The sequence below is a fragment of the Poecilia reticulata genome, chromosome 4 (genome assembly GCF_904066995.2).
Source record: "Poecilia reticulata chromosome 4, P_reticulata-male-v2, whole genome shotgun sequence".
NCBI lineage: Eukaryota > Metazoa > Chordata > Actinopteri > Cyprinodontiformes > Poeciliidae > Poecilia > Poecilia reticulata.
Window position 1 is genome coordinate 8,381,527 of NC_088833.1, and position 25,623 is coordinate 8,407,149.

Here is a 25,623-nt window from a genome sequence, read left to right on the forward strand (position 1 = left end):
GTCAAGAAAACGTTGCCAACCTCCAATTATTCTCATTTTTTAACCTCAATTCTTTCATCAAATGTGATTAATTATTTCCATCCGCCCCCAAATTGAATTTCAGCACAGCTTCCTGCTGCAGGAACATAGAAAAGCAGCAGTGAAAAAACCCTTGTGAGGCTTTGAAATATGTCATGTTTTTCTTTTTAACTTCTTCATTTTCGTTGTTATTTGCTGCCAGTATTTGTCCCAGTGTTAAAGAGACATTCAGTCCTTTTGTGTTTTAGTATTCCTCTGGACAAACTGAAATTAAACACTTTATTTTTAGAAAAACCAGCTCTTTTCCAGCTTGCAGAGTTAATAGAGTGAATCATGAGAAACCCGCACAGAGGCGGTTTAAAGTTAATTACATTCTGCACTTCTGGTCAACATCAAACGTACAGTTAAATGTGTTTTTTTTTTTTTGTCTAAGAAGAGCAGATTTCCTCTGGCGATCCGCTGCGACACACATGTAGACCCAGCAGGGAGGCGCAAACCGCTCTGCTCTCTCAGCATCATAACGGATCGGTGTGCGTTTTCTTCGACTTCTTCTCTGCGTCTCTTGCTGAGATGAGTTTATGAAGGGTTAATGTTCTCTGCCGTCTCACGCTTTTCACACGCTGAGCTCTTTTGCTGTTTGTGTTCCGAGTTTCTTCGACGTGTGAGCGTATGTCTGGTGTGTGAGACCATAGAGGAGTGTAAATGTCCTGCAGAGCAGATGGCGGCTGAGTGGAAATTTCCTGGAAATAAGATTATAATGCATGGCCCAATCGACTGGGAAGCAACCTGCCTGCACGGCTGCATTTAGCATATTTTATGTCATTATTATATTGAACCTCCTGATATCAACACTCTTCCTGAGAAATTAAATAAATGTGCAAGCAGTAATGTTTATTTTAAGCTTAAATAACTTTAAAACATGAGTGATAAAGGTTGAGATATCCTACTTTCAGTCTTTTTTATTTCAAATTTTATGACTATTTTATGAAATATGTTGGTTAATTTGTGTTTTTGGTTTGATCATAGAGGACTTTCAACACCATCAGCTGCTTCCTGATTAAATAGCAGAACATCACTCCAATTTATTTACACTTTTGCTTTATTTGAGCATGTATTGACAATATGCAGATTTGGTTTAATAAGCCACCCAGCCTCGTTAATGAGGTGAAGCATCCTCCTTTACTCTGAGCACAATAGACTGAATTATGAATGATTCTTGTTTGTTTGTTTGTCATGAAAAACAAAGCTGATGGATGATGTCTGGAGGATTTCTTTTGTGACTCAACAGCCTTTGATTAGCTGCAGTTAAGAGCAATTGCCACATTTTTTCAAAAATGCAAATAAGAAAACAGAAGCAGTTCAAGAGACAACATCAAAAGGAAAAAATACAAGATTATTAACTTGTGGAGACAAATAAATACATAGAAAATAAAATACCAAGAGTAATTTTAAAAGCGTTCTTAGATATTGTGTTTTTGTTCTTGTTCTCTATTGTCTGCATTTTATTTTATTCCTGTATGTTTCTTGTTTGAAATAAATATATTTAGGAAAAAAAAAGCAAGAAAACACAAGGACAGAAAATAGGACAGTCTTCACCTCCTTCAAAATAAGAGCATGAATATAAATCGATAACCAAAACGTCAACACAGTAGTTGAACTTTATTAAACTCAAAGTTTGCAAAACAGCCAATTAAATTAGCACTTTATAACTGGAAAAATTAATTCGTAATTCACAAGAGCACTTAAGTGTTAAATGGAAAATTAGCCTAGCTGTTAATGGAAGTGAGCCACCAATACTCGTGTTTTTGGTGATATAAAGGCATCTGTAGAGTTATTGGTAATAATTATTATAGTGATGTTCTTGTCTTCACCCGAACTCTCAACCTCATAAACCCTGATGTCATATTTTTATTCCTGAATTTCAATATTCTGTGTGAAGAGCACTGAAATTAACATCTGAAATAATAATAGGAGTCCCTAATGCCAATTTTTTGTGGTATTCACAAATAAAAAGCAGGTTTAAAAAAATTTCAAACTATTTAGCAAGGAATCAAGTTTAAGCATTTCAGATTTTGAACTAGAGCTCTGGAAAAACTAAAAGCCCATAGAAAACCTGCTATATTGATTTCTGAGTTAAAACATTAGTGTTGTTGTTTCTAAGTGAATATGAACTTTTTTTGTTTGTTTTTTTTGTATTATTTGAAATCTGAAAGTGTGATTTCTGCAAATAAATACTAAATATTTGCTTGTAATTTCAGAAACATGTTTTCAGTAGTTCATAGAATAAAAGAACAATGTTCATTTTTCTCAAACATAAACCTGTGAAAAGTAAAATCAGAGAGACTGATCATTTTAAGTGGTCTCTTAATGTTTTCCAGAGCTGCATATTTTAGAAATATGTTTATTTTGGTGCATCAATACATGTGGGAGTGTGACTTTAATGAAGCAGCTGGCAATTTGCAACAAGTGATAGTGATGTTTGTGGTTAAAGTATCAATTTGTGGAGTTTGTAAGGCGCAGAAGAATCACCAAATGGAGTCAATACTCCAAACCCTTATATGAGTATGGGTGTTGTTATTTATCCTCAGAGTACATTTGTGTCACTGTTTTTATCGCTGGATGTTAAAGAAAAGGTCTCATGTTGAAGTCTGTATTATACCAGAAATAAAATGGAGATATTTACGTTTTTAATATGTCAGAGTTTGTTCCCAGACGATGCCAGACATGCCACTTCTCAGTGACTTAATGGAGGTGAGACGTGGGGTTCAGGCCTGGCTGTGTCGTGCCACACTGAGCCGAACATGTAACAAAGCACTTGGGGTGAGCTGGTGACTCACAGGCATTGATGCGGCGCGGCGCTCTTGCTTAATGGAGAAGCGTGGCGACTGCAGAACCCGCTGAGAAGCCACCTTCCCGTCTGATCACAAGCGCTTTGCTGCCTCCATCTCATTCCCACTTCCTGCCAGTGTCGTGGCGGGAGGCTGGCCAGGTGATAACGCAGCCAGCTGCTTCGTCTCTGCCGCTGATGATGGAGGCAAGAAAAGCCTCAACACCTCACAGCGACAAAGGAACACGTTGAAGCAAAACCAAAAAGATGGCGCTGTAGTAAATAAACTACGAAACTATAAATAAAAATGCCAACTTTAGCGAGAAGATGAGATTAGTGTCACTTGAAACTGGGAGAATTACATATGAAGTTCAAAAGCTTTGTTTTTTATTTTTCAGACACTTTCTTGTGTTTGTTTTCTCTGCATCAATAAAAATGAAATAAAATCTCTTTCTTTGCCTAACTAACTAAGTCAGAGAAAGAGAGTAATTCAGTAGCAACAAACTTTACTACGATGACTCTAAATCAGAGGTGGAGACCTCGGCTAACTGGGTTACGCTCAAATTAAATGTAAACAGGAAACCCAGTTTAAATGACTGTGGGTGGGAAGCGTCATATCATGTCTGCAGCCCTTAATGTCGGCTGCATTAAACATTAAACACACAAACAAACTGATTCTTTCAGATGAATGAAGATGTGCAGTTGCCTGAAAAAGTTATAAACCCCTGGTGTTTTTCTTATGTATTTAGATACATGGATCAGTTTTATCATACCTGACAACATAAACTAATGTAAAGAAACAATCTGCTGCTAAATTGTATTTAAAAAATACTAATACTAATAGGAAAATCAGGAGTCAGCAACTCATTCATGTTTTGTGTGTTCAGAGATTATAAACTGCATATTATGGTGATTATTGTTTATTTTAGATATCTGTATACATTTTGACTCATGAAGAGAAATCTTGTTTACAGAAACATTATAATCCATTTTATTTATGGTTTTGGCTGTTTTATTTATTTTTGATATTTAAAATATCATGTAATTCCAGTGTGGAGTGTTTTTGTTTTTACGGAATTAAAGTTGATTGGTCTTTGAGAGGGCGAACTTGCATAATTATGCTATAATTCATAGTCAAAAATGGTCTCAAAACAGTAATATTCATGTTTATCTTAATAATTACTGCAACAGTTTATCATCCAGCCAAGTTTGTTATTGTGACAGCAGGTCTGTCATCTGAACTTAAACTTTTCTACTTAAGATTTGTTGCTGGAAATCAAAGAAAAACACAAAAAGTTTAAATTTGCTGGAGGCCCATTTAAATTATTCCGAAACTTCAACCAGAGGCCACACAACTTAGAGGGCCACAAATGGCCCCTGGGCCACACTTTGGACTCCCTTAATCTATGAAAAACTTTTGTAATTACAGACACTTTGCATGGTTTTATGTCTGGAAATTTCACAAATGCATGTAACGCTGTAGAGCAAAAAGATTATTCTTTTACTTGCTGCCGCGATCGAACAGTCCAGTTGTTATCCGCAGTCTTCGTTTTTCTCGCTCTCTGTTTCAGCTACATTACACGCAGACCGGTTGCCACGGCGACTTACTGACAACTGCTCCACTAATGTATCAGGATTCAAAACCAAAAACCCCCAAAAAGTCACGCAAACGTTTCACCAGCGGTAGCGCGATCCTGCGCGCGTGGCATCACGTCGCAACGTGTCTGTGCTCGATTTTGCAGCTCGTATTCAAACGTCCACCTAAATAAATCTCTGCTCTGTATTTTTATTCTTTAATAATGTGCAGCTGTGTGCGTTTCATCCGTATGTCGGCTTTCAAACCCACTGTTCCACTCTGTAGCTTTACGAAACGGGTCATTCAATAATCTCACCTTCTTGCCACCGAGAGTGGACAGCTGTGAAAAGGTTAGAAATAAGCAGCAGATTAAAATCATTTCTTTCCCATTTCTTTCACTGCGACTTGTGTAACGCCACAAATGACTTCCATTATTACCAGATCAGGTGTAAACGACATTTCCGACAAGGTTGGGTAGCGTCTAATGCAAACTTCTTCTGAAGCATAAAGATGAATTTTGTTATGTTGCCCTTATTTAAAGTTTGCAGGAGATTTGTTTGTAAATAAAAGTAAAAAAAAAGTCACATCAGAGGAGAGATTTTATCTGAGAAGATGTTGTTCAGCGTAGTAACAGGTGAAGTGAGAAGCTGACAGTCATGTTTTGTTTTTCACGCTTGAGAGAATCAGTCAGGTAAAAACAGATGAGATCAATATCCATCAACGCTTCTCTGACACACAGGTTTCACCAAAATATCATGTAAAACAGAAGTTCTTTGAACTCCCATGTTTTCTTTGTTCTCTTATCTCATCTGACCTGATTAGTTTAAGAGAAGCCATTTTGTTTTTTTTATTGTTTACACCAAGTCGCACATTTAGAGCTGCTTTCTGAGCCAGACAAAGCTGCTGTCTGTCATCCAGTCGTCTTATAAATTTGCTCCGCATCACTGGACATTTAATGGACGAGAAGAGAGAGCAAACACACAACACACACACGGCTAATTTGATGCTTAGGGAAGAAAACAAACAAACTACTTACTTAGTGTCAGATGTGAAAAGTGTTTGTGTTGTGTTTGCCGTCCCCTGAGGGCGAACGGAGCAGATGTCCCTCCATCAACACATGTGAATTCATTTTTTATTCAGAGATTTTATTTATTAAGCTATTTATAACTGTGACAGTGATCGTTTTAGCTCACATCTTGTTATGCACACATGGATCTTATCTGAGGAATTTACATAAAATGTACTCACAGATTAAAGGTGACGGTTTTTAAGCGTTGGTAACAGTAATAACTCATAATTTTGTCCTAATATGCACTAAAAATATGAAATATGTTGCATAATTTTAGCTGGACTTGATTAAATTTTGCTGCAGTTCCTAAATAATTTGTGTAAATTTAACAAAGTAAAAAATGCACAGCTCTGGAAAAATTAGAGACCACTTAAAATGATCAGTTCTATGATTTTATATGTTTGAGTAAAATGAAAATTGTTCTTTTATTCTATAACCTACTGACAACATGTCTGATATTCCAAGCAAAACATTTTGTATTTATTTGCAGAAAATGAGAAATGGTCGAAATAACAAAAAGATGCAGAGCTTTCAGACCTCAAATAATGCAAAGAAATCAAGTTTATATTCATTTAGAAAGAACAATACTAATGTTTTAACTCAGAAATGAATATTTGGTGGAATAACCAGGAGGTTTTCAATGGGGTTCAGTGCAGTGGACTCTTAGTTTTTGTTGTATTTATTACTAAAACAACAGTCTATTTATGTTTTCTTAGACATTTTAGACCCACTGAGATTTTTAAAATAGCTGCAGACATTTACATCTATCCAGCTTCCCTGCATCTGCAGAAAGTCTTGCTCTCTCTCGCTGCCTTGCAGCCTTGATGACCTGCAGACACATCTTCACATCTCATACATAATAATTTTGTGCTTGTATTTTAAACTTTGAATTTTCCTCATTTAGAAGCAGCTCCTACATTAAAACATGTTGAGTTAAGAAGAGTAAAAACCTTCATTAAATATAAAAATCATAGCCTTTTCATGATAAAACCCTGGATTGCAAATTAACGCACTTTATTTTCTCCTTTGTGTTGTAGAATCGTCGGGAGTCTCTTCCGGCTGCCCAGCAGGTGGTCCGGCGCCGTTTCTCCGGCCCGTTGTTGCTGCCTCCTCTGTGGCGGCGACATTCATGTCACGACCAACATCCACGAGAGACGCGGCGTCCGTCCGCCATTAATGTTATCCCACTGGATCGACTGCAGGAGATTTACAGCCAAGCGTTAGCAAGCCGCGATGAGCTCCGGTCAGTGAGACGTTTCAGTCTTTCTCTCTTTCCTCCTTTTTTCCTCTCCAGTTTTGAGCCTGAGAATTATTTCATTTTCTTTTTTTTCTGTACTTTCTCATGCTTTTTCAGTGGTGTACATTATTTTTATAGGGGTGCAGAAAAATTGGCTTGATTTCTTTCATTTTGGGAGATCGGCTGATACTTACACCGACCTCATCTTTTCCTCAGCAAATGTCTAAAAATTAGCTGCTGTCCTCTTCTGCTCTCCTGTCAGAGAGAGACATGGTCATTTCTGCATGTTTACAGTTAACAATTCAGCAGCTTTCTTGCTATATTTAGCACCATTTCAGATAAAAAAATTGGTATCGGCCAACATTGGAATCGACAGGTCAGGATTTTTAAAGGTCGGTTATCAGCCGAAAAACTGCAATCGGTGCACCCTTAGTATTTTACTGGAAAGTTTTGATCTCTCTTGCTTTCTTGTATCCTGGATGAACCAGTTCATTACAGGAAACATTCCTCAAAATTATTTTTTTAACAACCTACTTCAGGTTGTTAAAAGAAGTAGGTTCTTTTAACAACCTACCTTTGGTATCTGCTGATTGTTCCTCTGCTGGAACGATTAAAAAGTGATAGAAGTGTTGCTTGATAGATTTCTAAAAGGAAGCTGCTTTCCTAGAAAAGAGCAGTATTTGTTATTCTGTGGCATCATTAGCCATCATGTGCTTCTGTCCAAATGAGCGACAATGTCTGACCTGATCGGTGTTTTACAGTTTTCTTGGATTTAGTTTGATTTCTAAGACATGTTTCTCTGACCTTTCAGAGGTCTCTGATTTATGACCTTTGTTTCTATCTGCCCTGCAGAAACTGATGCGTGTATGTTGGTTTGGAGGTGTGACACGTTTATCAGGATGTTCGGTTTGTCTGTCACAGTGACGGAGTCTGGATCTCTTTTTGCTGAACTCAGCAGGACAAATGTCTGCAGCTCATTAGCTCTGTGTGATTTTACCGTCCGCAGGTTCATAACATGCAGCCTCAGAGGATATAACAGGTTTTTTAACATCTTTATCTTTTTGAGTGACAGTACGTGTTGCAGCTTTGTTCATAGAAAGGGGATTTTTATATTTAGAGGTGATAATTAAAGCTACTGCAGCAGCAGGAAGGAAACAATCCCTGGAAAGTCACAGGTGTGAGTCCTTGCAAATTTCCTGTGTTGCAAAGCCATTTATATTTCTTGAACTTTTCCACATGTTATCATGTTAAAACCATGAATTAACATGCATTTTAATAGGATGGTGCAGTGTTTGCTTGCCTCTACATACCTAAAAAGTTTAATTTTAGTCTAAAATAAATACATTTTCTAATTCTTTTTCACTGCAGCTCCTCCAGAGAAACCATGGATTATGTCTCCATCCATTTTCAGCTGTTCTATACATTCAACATTTTTATTGTAAAAATGTTGAAAAGCCCTTGAGCCACTTCCTGCTGCTTTCTGCTGGTGCGCCACATACAATCACATCCAACTCCATTGAACATTTAGTAAGTTTAGTATTAAAAAAATGTGAAAAAGTTATTATTGTGTATAAATTTAGCAAGGCAGTGTGTACCTCTGTCCTTTCTGTCTAGACATAAAACCTGCCAATTTCGAGACCTTATGTATACCTCCAGTTTTTGCGACATTAATGATGAAGAGAGTTTCTCTGCAGCAGAGTAATGATCGCTGTTTCACACTGAAAATCATGTTGGATAAACGGCTTGTTAGCGACTAGCACAGCTCATGTTTTCCCCTCAGGATGATGAATTTCTGCAGATTTATGACATTTTATGACATAAGGCTGCAAAAAGACCTGTTAAAAGTATTTGACTGCCTGTTGCTCTTTCTCTGTCTGCCTTCTTACTGTGGAAAAGTTGAAGTTCTGTTATATTTTAGTACAATGTAAATAAGAAAAAAGGTCATATACATTATATATTTACATATTTATAACTGTATATTGTGTTTGTGCTGGTACTTTGTTGAGGTAACGGCTGCTTCAATACTTCATTATAATAAACCAGATATTTACATACACCGAATAAAAAGACTCTAAACACATTTTTTTCTCACTGTCTGAAGTTAAATCCAACACATTTTTTCTTGTTTTAGCTTTGGTAGAATTATAAAAATTATTTGTAATTACATTTTTTAGAATTTCTTTTGTAGCTTTCCTAGAATTTAAAAGTTTACATATATTTGGTCAGTATCAGGAATAACTTTATTTTAAAATGAATGTATTGGGTTACATTTTTTAAATCAAATCTATGAAGTTTATTCGTGTAGCACATTTCAGCAACAAGAAATTTCAAAGAACTTTACATCATAAAAACACAAAAATACAATCGAACACACAGTCAACAATTATCAAGTGGTATTGTTACAAATCAACATGTTGAGTAATGTTTCTTTTATAATGTTTCAAAGGCAACTCTAAGCACCTGGGTCTTTAGTCAGCGTTAGGGTTTCATTCTGTGTATGTAAATATCTGGCTTGTGCATGTGCATACACAACTCTGGAAAAAAAAAACCTTTCTCTTATTTTGCTGTTTATAGGTTTATGTTTGAGTAAAATAAACGCTGATCTTTTACTCTATAAACTACCAACAGCATGTCATTGAAATTCCAAGTAAAAATTTTGTTTTTATTTGCAGAAAATGAGAAATGGTCAAAATAACAAAAAGATGCAGAGCTTTAAGAGCTCAAATAATGCAAAGAAAACAACAATACTAATGTTTTAACTCAGGAAGAGCTCAGACATCAATATTTGGTGGAAAAACCAGGAGGTTTTCAGTGGGCTCCAGAGCTGTATGGCCACTTTTAGGATGAAATGACTGAAATAAATGAGCTTTCAGATCATTGAGCGGTAGCTGACGGCAGCGTTTGTTTACCTGCTCATATAAATTCAGCAAAGACAGCACGTTGTTGTGTAATATCATGATTGGCAGGCTGACAGTTAGGACAGCGAGTCGTGGGGAAGCAGATGGAGATGGCGGGAGGAAGCTGGCGGGCGGTGCGGGTGGAGGGGAGCGGCGGAGGTTGAGGCAGGGAGCAATAAAAGGGGGAGAAGGACCGATGCGAGGAGAAGCAGAGGGAGGAGAGAAGCAGCAGGAAGTGGACTGACTGAGCGGCTCGCGGTGCTTTCAGCACTCCGGCTCGTGGACAGCAGCGCACCAGCATGCCGCGCGCGCAGCTCTGCCACATTTGAAGCGCGTGTTTTATTTACGTCTGTTACCGACGCTAATTTCCTCGCCTAATTAGCAGTAGTTAACCAGTTTTTTGTTTTGTTGAAAAGTCGAGAGGAAGTTTTGTCGGTAAAATGGAGTGCGCGACGCTGAGCAGAGAGGGAGCCGGGCTCGCCAAGCCGCCCAAACATCTGTGGCGGCAGCCCAGGACGCACATACGGATCAAACAGCGCTTTAACTCGGACACCGAGCGCTACCTGTGCCGCAACCGGACCCTGGAGAAGCTGAGACCCGGACTAAAGAAGCCCCGCATGTCGTGGCCATCCTCACTGAGACGGTAACACTTCTCCCCCATCGGAAGTCCCTGAACGGTCTCCCCAAATATTCACACCCTCAAATCAAAAACACGGTTTTGTTTTGTTTTCCTGCTAAGCATAAGTTCCCCAGTTTATTCCTCTGACGTTTCGTATTTAATATAAAGAGGGAACTGCTATTTAGCAGTTCTGTGAAACTATTTTATGATATTTTTTATTTTAAATTGCAAACAAATCTGACACAGTTTCACTCTTTTCCTCATGTTATTTGTGCACCTGCAGATGCAGTTTATGGCACCAGTCTTCCTCTGGCCATGTTTGTTTTAATTAAGGAGTGAATTAATTATTTTATGTAACCCTCAAGCACTCAGTATCTTTATCAGCGTACAGGATATGAACCAAACTCACCATGCTCTGCTATTATTGATATACAATTATTATTTTCCTTCTAGTTATTTCTGTGAATCTGTTAGATTGGCTACATAATGTAACTATTAGGGCGTGTAACAGTATGAAAAGTTTATATCATAATTATTTTTTTGTAAAATTTCATTACGGTTTGCAAAGATTTTGTTCAAATGTTTTGGAGAAAGTATTATTGTATGCTGAGACTTTTGTGCCAGCAGTGGAACCAAAGGTATTACTCAGTTTTAATGTTGCATAAAAATCTTGTTATTAAGATTTTTATCTTAATAATAAGATAAAAACTACATTACACATTACATTGTGTAATGTAGTTTTAATACATTACACAAGGAGTGATTTATTTCTGTTTTTTGACAACTACAGTTCATGTTTTCCAAATCTCCTCCAAACTCTTGGAGCTTTGTGAACAGTTTCTTTTTGACTATTTTTTCTACCTCATTTTTTTCTTCCACTGAACTTTCCGCATGTGACTCATCTTCCATGTGGAAGACCTCAGCAGCTGTCTGTTGAGCAGTTATCAAATGTTTCCCATCATTCTCGGCCATAACATGGTGATTTAATAACATTTATTCTTACTGGTCTCATGTAATTTTCTTAGATGTTGAATTTTGTTCTTCTTAGTAGCTGTAAGTCATGATTTGTTTAAACTAAATTAATATTTTGATAATAATGTTACTTTTAGGATGTGACTGGAAAAATGAGAAACATCCAACAGCTGATTATTTAATAGTAAATGTTGCAGTAGCTCTGAAGCTATGAAGCTGAAGTCGGTTTGCAGTATTTTGTCTCTTTATGACTCTGCTTTAAAACAACAGTTAAATTGAACAAATAAAACAATTAAAATAGTTTTTTTTTAAATGTGCAAACCGTTAGTAAATCTCAGTTCTGCTCCCTAATGGTTAATTTTCTTTTTTCTTTTTAGATGCATTAGTCATTTGCTTTTAATTTGTTTTAGTTTTCATCCTCAGAGTTTGCTCGCCGGCTGTAAATGTGGATCAATAGAAATTTGCATAACTCTCATCAGCAGTGAGTTTTGTTCATTGATGGAAACAGTCTCTGGTGTTTAAAAGCCATCGATTTCACAGGGACAACTTCTCATGTTTCGCTCTCACAGTCGATTACTCCACACTCTATTTTATCCCCAGTGGACACTGAGCTGGTCTTGAGGAGACATTGGCACAAATTATGCCCAACAGCTTGTATCGTCGAGAATATTTTATCCTCTATGCGTGTTGTGAGGAGCTTTATGAGAGATTGTGCCGTTTCTAATTTTCATGCTATCGCTGACCTGTTGTGCAGTTTCTTTTTCAAAGCAACCGTTTGGGTTAATTAATCTACATTCTTTAATGTTTTCATTAGCTTAGAAAATGTGCAGTTACTGGATCAAATGATGCTACTTGTTTTGTTTTGGTGTAAAAAGGCCAAGAAGCGAAGCCGTGTGATGGAGTGGGAGTCTCCTGCTCTCCAGGCTCGACTTTGTGTTCAGGTCGTCACACTTTGACGAATGATGGAGGGATTGTTTGGCTCACAGCAAACTCCTCTGTAACCCTCATCTGTCAGGCTGTGGCAAGGCGCCGACTCTCTCTTCTTACCTGTTTGCACACAAAGGCTGCCAGAGGAGAGAAACTGTGGAGTTTTGTGTTCTACCTCCGTTCTAAAACCAAGCAAAATTTGACAGATAAGTAGGGCTGGGCAATAAATCAATAACAAGGTTTATCATAACATAATGTGTGACACGTGATGGAACATGATCAAAATCAATAAATATTTCCCACAAGTCTGTACCGGAAGTGATCCACACCACTGAACCACCATCTTGATAGACAAACGCAGCACAAAGCTTAAATCACACAAACAGGAAGAAGATAGACTTAATAGTTGTAATGTACTTATATTGTTTGCAGGTTATATAGGAATGGGGCAAGAGATAGTTTTAAGCTTGTGACTTGTTTACTGCTGTCATAGCAACTCCGTAGCAACTGCCATGACAGTTCGACACAGATAGACAGACAGATTTTATTGTCATTCAATTGTAACAAGTAATAATAAAAGTATTAGTATAAATATATATACAATAAAATATTAAATTAATGGGAATTTAGTATCCTTATGGCAAGAGGGATGAAACAAGTTCTGCATTTGAAGCTACTGAACTTTTCTCCAGAGGGAGAACTTGGATACCTACCAAGATGGCTGCCAGCTACAAAATTCCCAGAGGTGTGATGTCACATGAAAACTAGCTACACAGGGATTATCAGTTGACGTCACGTTGCGTCAGCAGGAAACTCTACTGCGCATGTTGCCTTCAGAACCCAGGCATGAATACATTATTCTAACTATTTAAACTATTTACAATTAGGCTAATAAAATAATTTACGACATGAAGCTCTGTGGCACCTGCAGTTGAGAGAGGTTCTATTTTTAGTGCATTGATTCTGTACCTCCACTGTCTCCCTCAATCTGCTGCATTTTTAATTTCTGAAGGCTTAGTTTATCACCTGCCTTGATGGATGCAGCTACATCTTTATTTTCCCTTTGATTGTGATCAAACTAGGAAGAAATTAATGTATTTTTTTCATTCTTTGTACTCTAAATATATCTTAACATATCTCATTGAGAGCTGATAATCTTGTAATGTCCGATGTTTGTGCCGTTTTCTCTCGTCTTTTAAGGCTAATGTCTATTTGTTAGCATAACTTAATTTATCACATTGTGTTAAATAGTTGTAGACAACATGACAACATGCTAGCTACTCTTAAAACACCAAGATAAAAGCTTGTAACCACGGTAACCAGTGAGCGTTTAAAGGCAGGCTCGGGCCTTTCTGCAGTCAAGTTTGCGCGCTCATCCGCTGTGTTTACAAACAAATATTCTATATACTGAATATCTGACAGAATATTCAGTATATAGAATATTCACCGGACTCCAGAGCCGCACAGCATTCTGGGAGATGTAGGCAGAGGAAAGACTTTAGCTGCTCAAACTCTCAAGGCCAGCAAAGCAAGGCTGGTGGAATCAACTAACTCACATTTTGGGTACCTAGCAACTCACTCACTCTCTGGTTACCTAGCAACAACCTTTTGAGTAACTGTCACAGCAGCAGTTTATGCCTCATAACTACTTAAAAAAATAAAATAAAAACAATGGTGTGGAGTGAAAACTGGATAAAACAGGAAATGTCATGCCACCAGTCTGGCAGTATTTCAGATATTTAAATACAAAAACGAAAAATATTTAGCAATATTGACTGATATGAAGCGGTTATAGTTTAAGTTTTTCTGGTCATATCACCTTATGGATAAGTAGGGCAAAGAGAATGAGTAAAAGGGAAAAAAAGAACATATTGAGTTTTATTTTTTAGGATTTATTTTGGTTTCTAGTGACCTTTATTTCACAGGAGACATAAGGCAAAGGTCAACAGGCTGGAACTCGAACGCGTGACACACCATCTACCCCCTGCGCCACCGCCACGCCCACAACAGATTGAGCTCAACAGATTTCTCCGAAGTGGCACAAAACTCCATTACTTCCTGTATAGAAACAGTTTTTCTATTTTCACTTTAACACAATTGTTGAGTCACGTAGCTCAGCTCTAATACTGGGATTATGTGACAAATTTGGACAGTGTTTGCAAAAAAGGAAATGCTGTGAAGCCAACAAAACATGTTCGTGACTGGTTGCAGCAGAATGAAAGTCGCTGTCAGTTCAGCTCTGCTCCCCTGATGCCACTCGCTATCAGAAAGCGATGCCGTGACTTGTCCCAACTCACGAAGCGTCCCTGGACTGTGATAAAATATAACAGGAGCGCCGAGAAGCTGAAATAAAACACACTTTTCTGCTAACAACCAGCCATTAAAGTGGGCTGATTGTATTTGGTTTGTTTATTGAACTCCTGGAGATTAATACGAATTGATTTAACACTTAACAAACCAGCATGTCTTAGATTAACACTTAAATCCTTCTTGTGTGATTTACACTTACTTTAAAACAGGCAGTATTTTCTTGCATTTGCCCAGAGCTACAAATTAATGATTGTTTCTCTGATTTCACAGAGCTTCAGTGGAAACCTTGTGTGCAGATGTGTTTTGTGTGATTCATGAATTCAGTGGAAGAGGTGCAGCAGGGAAAGTCACTTGTTCTTCCTTCTATTCTGGAAGATATTAAATTGCTTCCAATGCTGAGTTCATTTAATCTGTCATCATCCATATTTCATGACTACAGGTCAGGTCCAAAACGTAGACAGATCAGTAAATCTCCTTTTTCTCCACGTCAGACAGAGGAAGCACCTGCATTGTTGCAGATGAGACCCCAGCCTGTTTATTCAAACCTGCCGAGGAGTTTTTCTGCAGGCTTTAAGTGTATATTGGCAGATAAATATGAATAGACGAATGTGGGTTTAGTTAAAATACTTTGAGTGGAAAAGCGCTTTAGATCCTTTGCAACTAGTCACTGTGTTTCCCCAAGTTGTTTTTGCCAGTTTATTCATGGTTTCTATTTGTTCAAGTTGAACAAATTTACCTGTGAACGTAACACACCTGGTCGGGGCTTTAAAGAAGCTAGAAACAGCTAGCTTACAAACCGACCCGTACCTCCTCCTTCCTGATGAGTTGATCTAATGACCGACTCTGCCTGAATTCACACCACAGGATTTATATCACTATGTCATAAACAGCGTTTCCCCTTACACCAAAGCAATATTAAAAACCTACAGAAGACGAGATGCTAACCAGATATTTTCTTACATGCTAGGCTACGGGACGGTGCAGCATTGTCTCCATGGTTACCAATGGTTAGACTTGTACCTTCTCCATAATGCAATATTTGATATCTTTCTAGTCATACTTACTTATTAAGTACATGAATCTTCTTACCTTGTAAAAGTGTTTGCTGCTAATCCGTGGTTACACCGAGGGCTGCTATCCATCGCCGCTGCCGCATTTTTCCTCGTTAAAAGTTATACAATAAAATGACATGTTTGGTTTGCATCCTTGTCTGTTTGTGCAGCCGACCCTACAGCACCCAGTGACCATTTGTAAATTGAAGTCAGCTAAATAAAAACAATATTAGTCTACCAGATCTCGCTTTCCTGGAGCGCATCCGTTGATTGACTTCTGTTAATCAATCAATCAATCAATCAAATTATTTTTGTATAGCACATTTCAGCAGCAAGGTGTATTTCAAAGTGCTTTACATAATTAAAATAAAAACAGCATGTGACAGTGAATAAACAGTTAGAAAGACAAAGAATTTTTATTTATTTATTTTTTAAAAAAAGAAAAAGAAAAAAACGGTTAAAAAAGATAAAAACATTAAAACCGGCACCCCTCGTAGGACTTCAGTTAAACGTCTCACCTCAGAGTTTTAGTTAAAACGCCATTTAACAAGGATTCTCACACCTCAGAGTTTTAGTTAAAACGCCATTTAACAAGGATTCTCACACCTCAGAGTTTTAGTTAAAACGCCATTTAACAAGGATTCTCACACCTCAGAGTTTTAGTTAAAACGCCATTTAACAAGGATTCTCACACCTCAGAGTTTTAGTTAAAACGCCATTTAACAAGGATTCTCACGCCTCAGAGTTTTAGTTAAAACGCCATTTAACAAGGATTCTCACACCTCTAGATATAGATTTGTTTAACTGGGACGTTTTCCGGGGGGCTTTACATAAACAGTGTGAAAGAGAAATAAAAATAAGTTAATAACTAGATGAAAAGTAAAGATAAAAACATCGAAGACTTCATAACCCGCACTCTAACCCTAATTTAGCCATAAGCAACTCTAAACAGGTGGGTTTTAAGTTGAGATTTAAAGGCACCCAGTGTTTCAGCTGTTTTACAGTTTTCTGGAAGTTTGTTCCAAATTTGTGGTGCATAGAAGCTGAATGCTGCTTCTCCTCGTTTGGTTCTGGTTCTGGGGATGCAGAGCAGACCAGAACCAGAAGATCTGAGGGGTCTAGACGGTTGGTACAACAATAACAGATCTTTAATGTATTGTGGTGCTAAACCGTTCAGTGATTTATAAACTAACATCAGTATTTTAAAGTCTATTCTTTGAGCTGCAGGGAGCCAATGTAGGGACTTTAAAACTGGTGTTATGTGCTCTATCTTCCTGGTTTTAGTGAGAACACGAGCAGCAGCATCTGGATCAGCTGCAGCTGTTTGATTGATTTATTAGTCAGACCTGTGAAGACGCTGTTGCAGTAATCAGTTAAGCAGGTAGACGTCATTCAAAACGGTTTCAAAACAACAATATTATCGTTAATTGCAATATATTCTCTGACAGTTTATTATGACAGGCCTACTATTTATACATCTCAAATTAAGCATTTCAGTAGGCTTGTAATGGCACTGTAAAACGTCAAGAACTATGATTCACCTCTGAAATACAATAATCTTTATGTTTTGAAGGAACTGCTGCTTCATTCATCGCTGTGACTTGGTGATTTACTCTGGCCTTGTTCATTCGTCATTCATGATTTTAGGTTGCTTTGGGGTTTACACAAATGTCTGAAATGTGTCATCTCTTGGCTTTAAAAACAGAACAGGAAAGGAAAGTAGATCAGTTACAACTTAAAAAAAATGCAACTTAATGTTCAGTTCAAAGAAGGAAGCGGCAGTGAGAAAATAGTAAGATAATAAAAATATTCAGTTTGTTTGGATTTCTATTCTTGTCTTCTTTGCAAATGTATGAATTTTTGTCAATAAATTTTTCTGGACGATAAATAGTAATTATTGCGATAAATGATAATATTTCATGGAATGTATTGATAATGGCACAATAATGCAATATTTTGCTCTCCTATTAGTAAAGAAAACATAACTCTACAACTGGGAGATATTTTAAGTGATAATAAAAAACAACAAGTAAAACATTTACAATCAAAACCATCAATAACATTAATTATGAAGTCTCTATAAACAAACATATCCTTCGAAATGTTGATAATCAGAAAGGCCATTATGATTTATTGCGGACTTTAATTTTCATAAAGTGCATCAAAATAGAAATAAGGAATGAATACACGTGATAATGTTTGTGTGACTGAATGAAAGCAGCAGGAATATAAACCTAAAATCTGCATCATGTTTGCTCAGCTGCCCACTAAAAGTTTTCCCTCAGTCTTCTCTCTGCTCCCAGCACATGTCATTTCTCGCTGCCTGGAGTCCTCTGAGTGCGAATGCTCTGCGCTCACTGCTGAATGCTGATGGGAGGAAACGCAAACCGGCTCAGATGTGCAGTAGGTAGGAGTAAGAGCAGTGAGTCAGCCAGCTTCATAGCCACCGACGACAACACCGCTGGCATCGCTTCATCCTCGCCCAAATGCGTTTTTTCTGCTTCTCACAATCCTTGTTTGCGTATCGTTCCAGATGACTCAAATCATTTATAGAAATAGATTATTTGCAGCACAGGTGTGTGGGTTGGCAATTTATGAAGGGTCCAAAAAGCCTGAAAGAAGATTTTTCCTCTTTTTAGTTTTGGACATAAACGTACAGCTTTTAAATAAAGAGCCCACTGCACTGAACCCCATTAAAGCCTCCTGGTTATTCCACCAAATATTGATTTCTGAGTTAAAACATCAGTATGGTTGTTTTCTTTGCATTATTTGAGCTCTGAAAGCACTGCATCGTTTTGTTATTTTGACCATTTCTCATTTTCTGCAATTAGATTCAAAGTTTTTTGCTTGGAATATCAGAGACATGTTGTCAGCAATTCATAGAATAAAAGAGCAATATTCATTTTTCTCAAACATAAATCTATAAAAAGTAAAATCAGAGAGACTGATCGTTTTAAATGCTCTTTTATTAATGTTTTCCAGAGCTGCATATGTGAGTCTCTATTTTAGAAATGTGTTTATTTTAGCACATCAATACATGTGGGAGTGTGATTTTAAGGAAGCAGTTGTTATTGCCTGTCAATGTCCAATGGGTTAAAGTGATGTTTGTGTTTAAAGTATCAATTTGTGGAATTAGTAAGGCACAGAAGAATCACCATTATGTGAAAACCTGTTGTTAAAAAAAATCCAATCTGCCTCAGACTCTATAAAACCCAATTATCTCTCAAACTGCGACAGTCCTGATCCAGCCATAGTGTGAGATAGGTTTGTTTGTTCGGAGAAAACCTCTGCTTTCTAAAGCAGGTGAGTCTGACAGGGTTCCTACAAAAAGCTTTGGAGAATCCACAGGCAAACACTCATTAAAATTTGGAAAAGGGCCATTAAGATGCTGCAAGGCAGTTATATGGGACCTGAAGCAGAATTTAATCTGAGGCCCGTCTTCCTGTTAGCAACATCAGCACCACTTGCATCACTTCCAGTTTATTTGGCTAAACTTTAAAGACGTCATGGATAATTGGTTATTTTATGCTGATTTAAAAAGTAAAATAAAATCCAGCTCAGACACAAAGAAAATAGATTACAGATGACATTGTTACCAACTTTTGCAACTTTTAGAAAATATTTACCACACAATAAAAGAAGAAAAAAAAAATCTGTATCAGCAAGTCCAGTTTTTTAAATATCAGCAATGGGCCATAAAACAGCGATCGGTTCACCGCTTCTTTCTTTTAATAACAGCAGTAATTAATCAGTGTAATGGCTGTTAATACAAACCAGCGACTGAGAGAGGAACAGCAACGTAGGAGCAGAAATGGTTCAGGATGGGATCTGGTGTTATTTAGATAATAAAATAACGACTTGAACATCTTCAGTTTCTTCTCGGAGGGGCGGACAGTCGCACAATCTCGCTGCAAGCTATAAACACATTTACCCTTAATTCTTGTTTTATGATAAAATGAATTGAATGCAGGGAGTTTTATCTCTGATAATTTTCTTTTTTGTGTGTCTCCTCACATTTTTGCCAGAGGCAGATTAACAGGCTCATAAATGTTGCAGCCTGCACCTCCATGTCTGCTGGGCCGTTTCCACAGCATGGGGCGCATTGTTATCGCTTCTCCTCAGATTGAGTCACTATGAATTAACAAATAGAGGAGCAGCGTCTTCCGGCCACTTGATGATCCTCAGAGGGAAAAAACTGGAAAGAACCGGAGGCCTCGGCCAGCAAGAGGACAAGTAGTTAAATAAATAAAATGTAATCTGCTCTTGTTGTCAACTTCTGGCAGGAGCAACCTGTTCCACTGCTGAAAAATTACATCTGTTGCTATGGAGTTGTACTTTCCAGGGATAATGTTTTAAATTGTTTCCTACCAGGTTGTCAGTAGGAGGCGGGGCTTTACGCAGACGAAATTAATGTTATCTAACCAGACTCATGTTAGCAAAAGTCACAAACGGGGAGGATTAATGGGTAACGTGCAGTTTTGTTCAGTTCCTGCAGGTTAATCGGATTTATCTGCATGTATCAGTTGTTGTGCGGACGCCGTTATAATCGAGTTGTGTTACTTAATTGACACCATTTAATGGGGGAATGGAGTAAACACTGCAGAGAAGATGGTTTCTCAGTAAAATTAAATGCAGCTGACGGATATGTGTGTTTAAATCAGACAACAGACACTTTTTTGTTTTGCTTTGATTGTTGCCTGATGAGATTGGGCTGATTATATTAAAAGAAACCAATCAAAATACAGGACATTCTGTGCTACGCAAAAACCACAGGTAATTCTTTGATGCTTTTACTGCAGGAATCATTAGATTATGTTTTTTGTACATAAAAGAAGGAAGTCACATTTGAAGTTGCAGCTGCAGACGTTGATGGAGATTTAATCTGTGGTGACAAAAGTTTCTGGTCTATTTAATCTTCCTTCAGCTCAAAGCTTAACGAATAACGAATCTTACAGTCAGAATAGCTTTATTTACACCTTTAAAGATTATTTTAATTAAAAAGTGAATTTAAGCGACCAGTGCCTGGGACATGAGTCCATTATACTCTGACAGAGAGAACATGTAACAGCCTGCGCCTCTTCTCTCTGTCAGCCCAAAGACAGTGAGGTCCAGGGAGTTGCTGGGTTTGTTTCAGCTGTTAGCCACTAACAATTAGTCAGGACACCAGACAACCGAGACACATGACAAGCTGCAGACAGGCGGAAAACACCCAGATACTCCTCCTGATGAAAGCCTGAACACGAAATGTTTATGATAAAGATCTGCTGTTCGAGCTGCAAATGTTACTTTATTTTTTCTTCAGTGAAACAAGCTGTCGTGTTTTATATCCTGCGTCTGTTTTATGTTTAGTTTGAAGCGGCGCACATTAACCGCTCTGCAGAAATGTCTCCGTCTGCCTCATGTTTCCTAAAGGATTGATGTTTTCCATCCGTGTTACATGAATGGATATAAACTAAAAGATAAATGGGGCTCTTTAAGACGGGGTTGTCCAAAGTTTGGCCCGGGGACCATTTCCTGCCCCTGGAGTGATTCTGTGAGGCCCTGAGTGGGATTTAGGACAGAGACTTTTTATAATTAATATGGACAAAATTATTACCAACAAGTTAAAATCTTCTTTGTGAAACATTAGGTACAACTGAAAGTATTTATCTTTTAATAGCTACACTTTGTTTATTCATCTGTTCAGTGACTTTATTCAAAATCAGATCCAAATTTACTTTTAATTAGTTGTTTTCACAGAAAAATAACACAAATCCTGCTCTTGAGAATAGAGTAAATTTGTTTCAGCTAGCTGGAAACATTTCTTTTAACAAGGGAAATGTGCAAACTACTCTTTTTTTTTTTGCTTGACTAAAATATTGCATACTTAGTTTTTTGTTGGTCTCGTGAAAACAATTAATAATAATTTTTTTATATAGGTTTTAGGTTTTTTGTTTGTATTTTTGTTAAGCTCTTTGACTTGACAGTTTTGGCCCAAATGACAAACCTTTTTCACATCCTCGATTTAAGAGATCATCATGAAATACTTTTTTGTTTTTGAACGTACAGCATGTTTTTAAATAGATTAGAAGACAAATCTTTGAGTGTTTATGACATCCACATGAGGTAAAATCCCAACATTTCACAGTTGTTGCAAAAGTTTGATCTTAAAATGAATCATAAAATAAACGATGCACTGACACCACTATTTATCGTTACTTTACTGCCTCCAAACATTGAAGTTTGAGCAGTTGGGGATGTCAGACACGTGCAGGGAAACTTTTAAAGAGGTTCTTCTGGGAAACATGCTCACCGGGTTCACCAGAGTTTGATTGAATTTCTGTTGGAGCCCAGAAACGAATGAATTAGAAAGCAGCAGAAAACAAACAGCTTGTAATTATTCAGAACCAAGACATAATCTGCCCACAATCACCCTTAAATCTGCTCACTGTTTTCACCTACAGACTCGTCCCCGGTGTAAAAGTGCCGTGTAATTTAACGCTGATACATATTTTTTATGCAAATTCATCGCATTAGTTCTCAATGCATCTTCCTAATGTGATAACAAAAATAGAAATGTGCAGCCATTTGCTCCTGTGAGCGTCTTCCTCTGAAGCCTCCACAGCGTTTCTTATGCAGATGGCCTTTCTTCCCGACACATAATGAAACTGTTTGCTTGAAGCCAGAGATGCTTTGTGATGTAGAGGAGCATTTATTTTGTTGCCCTTCCAGGCTTTGTGTTTTCGCCTTCAGCAGATGGTGACGCTCATGCTGAACCGCGCTCACACTGCCCAGGAAATCAGTCAGAAAGGAGTCAGTTTCCGTCAAAGAGTTGCTGCTGCAAGCGTCATGATTCCACCTAGAGTCTGATATGTCATCATGACCCTCATGTGAAAATATTCTGCATATTTCTTCTAAGCTAACATGTAAGAATCAGGTTGAGAACAATTTATTCTGATTTCTTAGTTTGACAAAAGATGAACAATTTTGTAAGACAGCTGAAAAAATTTGGAAGTTTTAAAATTCTCCAAGTTAGGATAAGTATGGAAACACAAAAAATGTAATTGATTGTAAAAATCGTGCTCTAATTTTCACAATTTTAACAGTTAATATTAAAATGTCTAAAAACTCTTTCTTCTTGAAATAGCAGCCTTGATGCGACTAAAATTATGTCCTGATGAGATGTGAAAATGCAAAAGAAGAACCCCATGTTGGTCACAAACTTGAACTGTATAGACAATAGAAGCAAATCGTACTGAACAAAAGGCAATTAGTTCATTGATATGTTATTAATTCACCTCTAAACACTTTATGATTCATTAATAACTGTATATTATTCATTAATTAAGAGTTAGAAGGAAACAAAATCTACGGGTTTCTTGCGAAATGCTGAACCAAATCTTTCCACCTACATATTTCATCTAGAGTTGTAGATTTCAGACTACCTTGTAAGCACAATAAGCATTTATAAACATAATTTTTTTAGCATATAGTCTACTTTTCTATGGGGCATATTTCCTGCCATAATCTGAGAGCACTTTTTCAGTTTCAAATCAGGATTTTATGTCTTTCTTCTCAATGCTTGTACTAAAACCTTCTTCTCGCTTTCAAATATTCACTGTGATTCCTCAAACCTTTCTCTTTGCACTCAAAACTGGATTTAACTCCGTGCTTGCAAACCTCTCTGCTCGCTTGCAAATCATCTTCTGCTGGGGCTTGGAACAAAAAAAGTAGCATATTTTTTTGCCAAAAAAGTTCCCAATAGACCAATACTTTAACAAGATGCAGGTTTGTTATATTTTGTCTAATCAGATTAAACTGAAGTCAGATTGTCTTCCATTTTTCTGTTCTCGTCTCCATCATCAGTGGAAGAGAGAAAAATCATGCAGGAACATAAGCTGAGAATTATCCTAAAACTTTATCCACTTTTATTTTGAGTTGTATATCTGCCAACTTACAAACCTCAGCAAAATCTGTTCCCACTTCCCACATTATTTTTAGAGACAATGTCAGCCACATGAGAGGCTTGACGGACAGGAGTCAGAAAATGGACATCTGGAGTGACATTTGCAGGATTATCTTCCTGCCGCTGTCCTTCCCAAACAGCGCGCTCCTGTCACCATATTTGAAAATGTGTAGCGAATCATAAGAACGGATTCCTGGTGAGTTAAAAGCTTCATATCTCAACTGTGACGAAACACAAAGAATTAATCTAAAATAATTTCTGTCTCTCCTGATCCAAAATGTCATGAAAATGTGTAAATATTTACTGCGGATGATTTAATTTGCCCTACAGATCTAATGTCCCAACCAACAGCAAGCGGGAACCTCTAACGTGATCAAAGCTGATTGTCATTATTTACAGAAACTCTCTGGGCTGTTTTGGCTTCAATGCGGGTCGTGAGCCTCACATGCATGTCTGAGTAGCTTGTAAAGACAGAAAATAGAGTTTCTGATCCATCTGGCAGCAACAGCGCAGCGGCTTAGTTATCGAGCGCTGAAGTAGATGAGTAAAGCACTTTTCCTCCATGTGGAAACTGCGGCCTCTGAGTCGGTCATGGCACAGCGGGTCGGCGTTGTGAATGCTGCAGCTCTCTGTAAACCTGCATGATGTACTGCACAATCCGCTCCAAACCAAACAGAGATTTCTGTCCTTACACTTTTCCTGACCTCGCTCTCATTATTGGTCCAATCCCGAGTCCTGTTTGATTTGTTTTCCTGCTTTTTTAAAGTGGTAGAATATCAGAAAAAATTGCGTGTCACCCTTGTTTGTCTTTTCTGGCACTGGAGAGAGCCGTCAGATGGCACACACCTGTGCCAACAGCCCCCAAGCTTGCTGTTGCATCATTACATGGTTGTGTCTCCTCTGATTGAGTTGGACTCAATCTGTGTTAGTTTCAGGGATGAGGAAGCTGAACGCTCTGCAAAATCAGATGTAAAACAGAATAACAGTAGCTCAAAATGTCAAAGTAACAAAAGAAAATGATTTTGACAGCATGGAAATGTAGTAGAAGGAATCAAAGAAAAAAAAAAGAGTTTGTTGGTTGGACGTTAAAACGAGAAAAAATAATTTAATGGTTGACAAGACAATAAACTGAAGTATTGATGTAAACTGTGGATTTTTAGACTTGGTTTAAAATAATAACAAAACTAACCAAAGGTATAAACCACGTTAAAGATTAGATTAGGACTGCAACTAACGATTATTATTCTGATGATTAATCGGATAAAAAGAGATTGTATAGACTTTCCACTTAAGCCTTTTCTAAGACAATATTAGAAACATGTTAGAAGATGCAAATAAATATTTCTGTTCCTTTTTTGAAAATGAAAAACATTTTATGGCCTAAAATGCAAAAACATCCTTCAGTGAATTTGAACCAGGCGAAGCTATAGCTAATCCACTTGAGGAGTTTTTGCTGAAACATATTTAGAGATAAATTTATTTTTATCTTAAATACAAAATGTATAAATGTTTTGTACAGTTTTAGCTCAACTACTGCTCTAAGTATGTTGCTTTATCAGATTTTTTGAGTCTGTACACTTCAGTTAATAATTATTTGATTAAATTAGTTGACAATTATCTCAATAATCAATTCTTATTGATTAATCTGATTAATCGTTTCGGCCCTAGATTAGATTAGATTTGTGACACTTACGGGGTCACAAATCTTCGGTCTTGTTAGGTACAAAGCCAAAATTAAAATGAAAATTTTAGAAGAACATTTTAATTTGTAGGATTTATCCCGCCTAAAGTTTGTCCGTCCATCTTTTTGTTGAACATGCCTGATCCATATTCAACCCTTCCTCATCATAGTAGTATTTTTAATCACTAGTTTTATTTATAGTTGAAATTCAAACGTGTAATTTCAATTTGAAAATGTGTAAAGATCAATGTTTAATGATTTATATTGAATTTCTACATCAGAACGTGTATTTCCCATTTGTCCCAAGTTTATTCCTAAAATGTGATTTCAGCTGGTTAGATCGAGTCGTTGACTTGCCCTCCGTCACAGAAAGACCTCCTGAAGTAAAATGTCGTGGAAAGGCTTCAGAGAACGAGGCGGCTGGTGATAAAAGACTATTTTTGTGACCTTGTGCTGATTGTGATCTTTTCCTTTTCACAAACTCAGACTCTGA

At 37.4% G+C, this 25,623-nt stretch overlaps 1 protein-coding gene across 3 annotated transcripts in view; it reads left to right on the top strand.

The window, feature by feature from the left end:
- The window catches only part of pde4cb (phosphodiesterase 4C, cAMP-specific b), a 121,366-nt gene that overhangs the window by 13,224 nt on the left and 82,519 nt on the right, over positions 1 to 25,623 (top strand). The window contains exon 3 of one of the 3 annotated variants that reach the window (XM_008406597.3): positions 6,528 to 6,733. In XM_008406597.3, coding sequence (XP_008404819.1) covers positions 6,528 to 6,733 — 206 coding nt within the window. Of the gene's footprint in view, positions 1 to 6,527; positions 6,734 to 9,703; positions 10,268 to 25,623 lie in introns of those variants that run through there. The other 2 variants (XM_008406599.3, XM_008406601.3) reach the window with 2 other exon arrangements.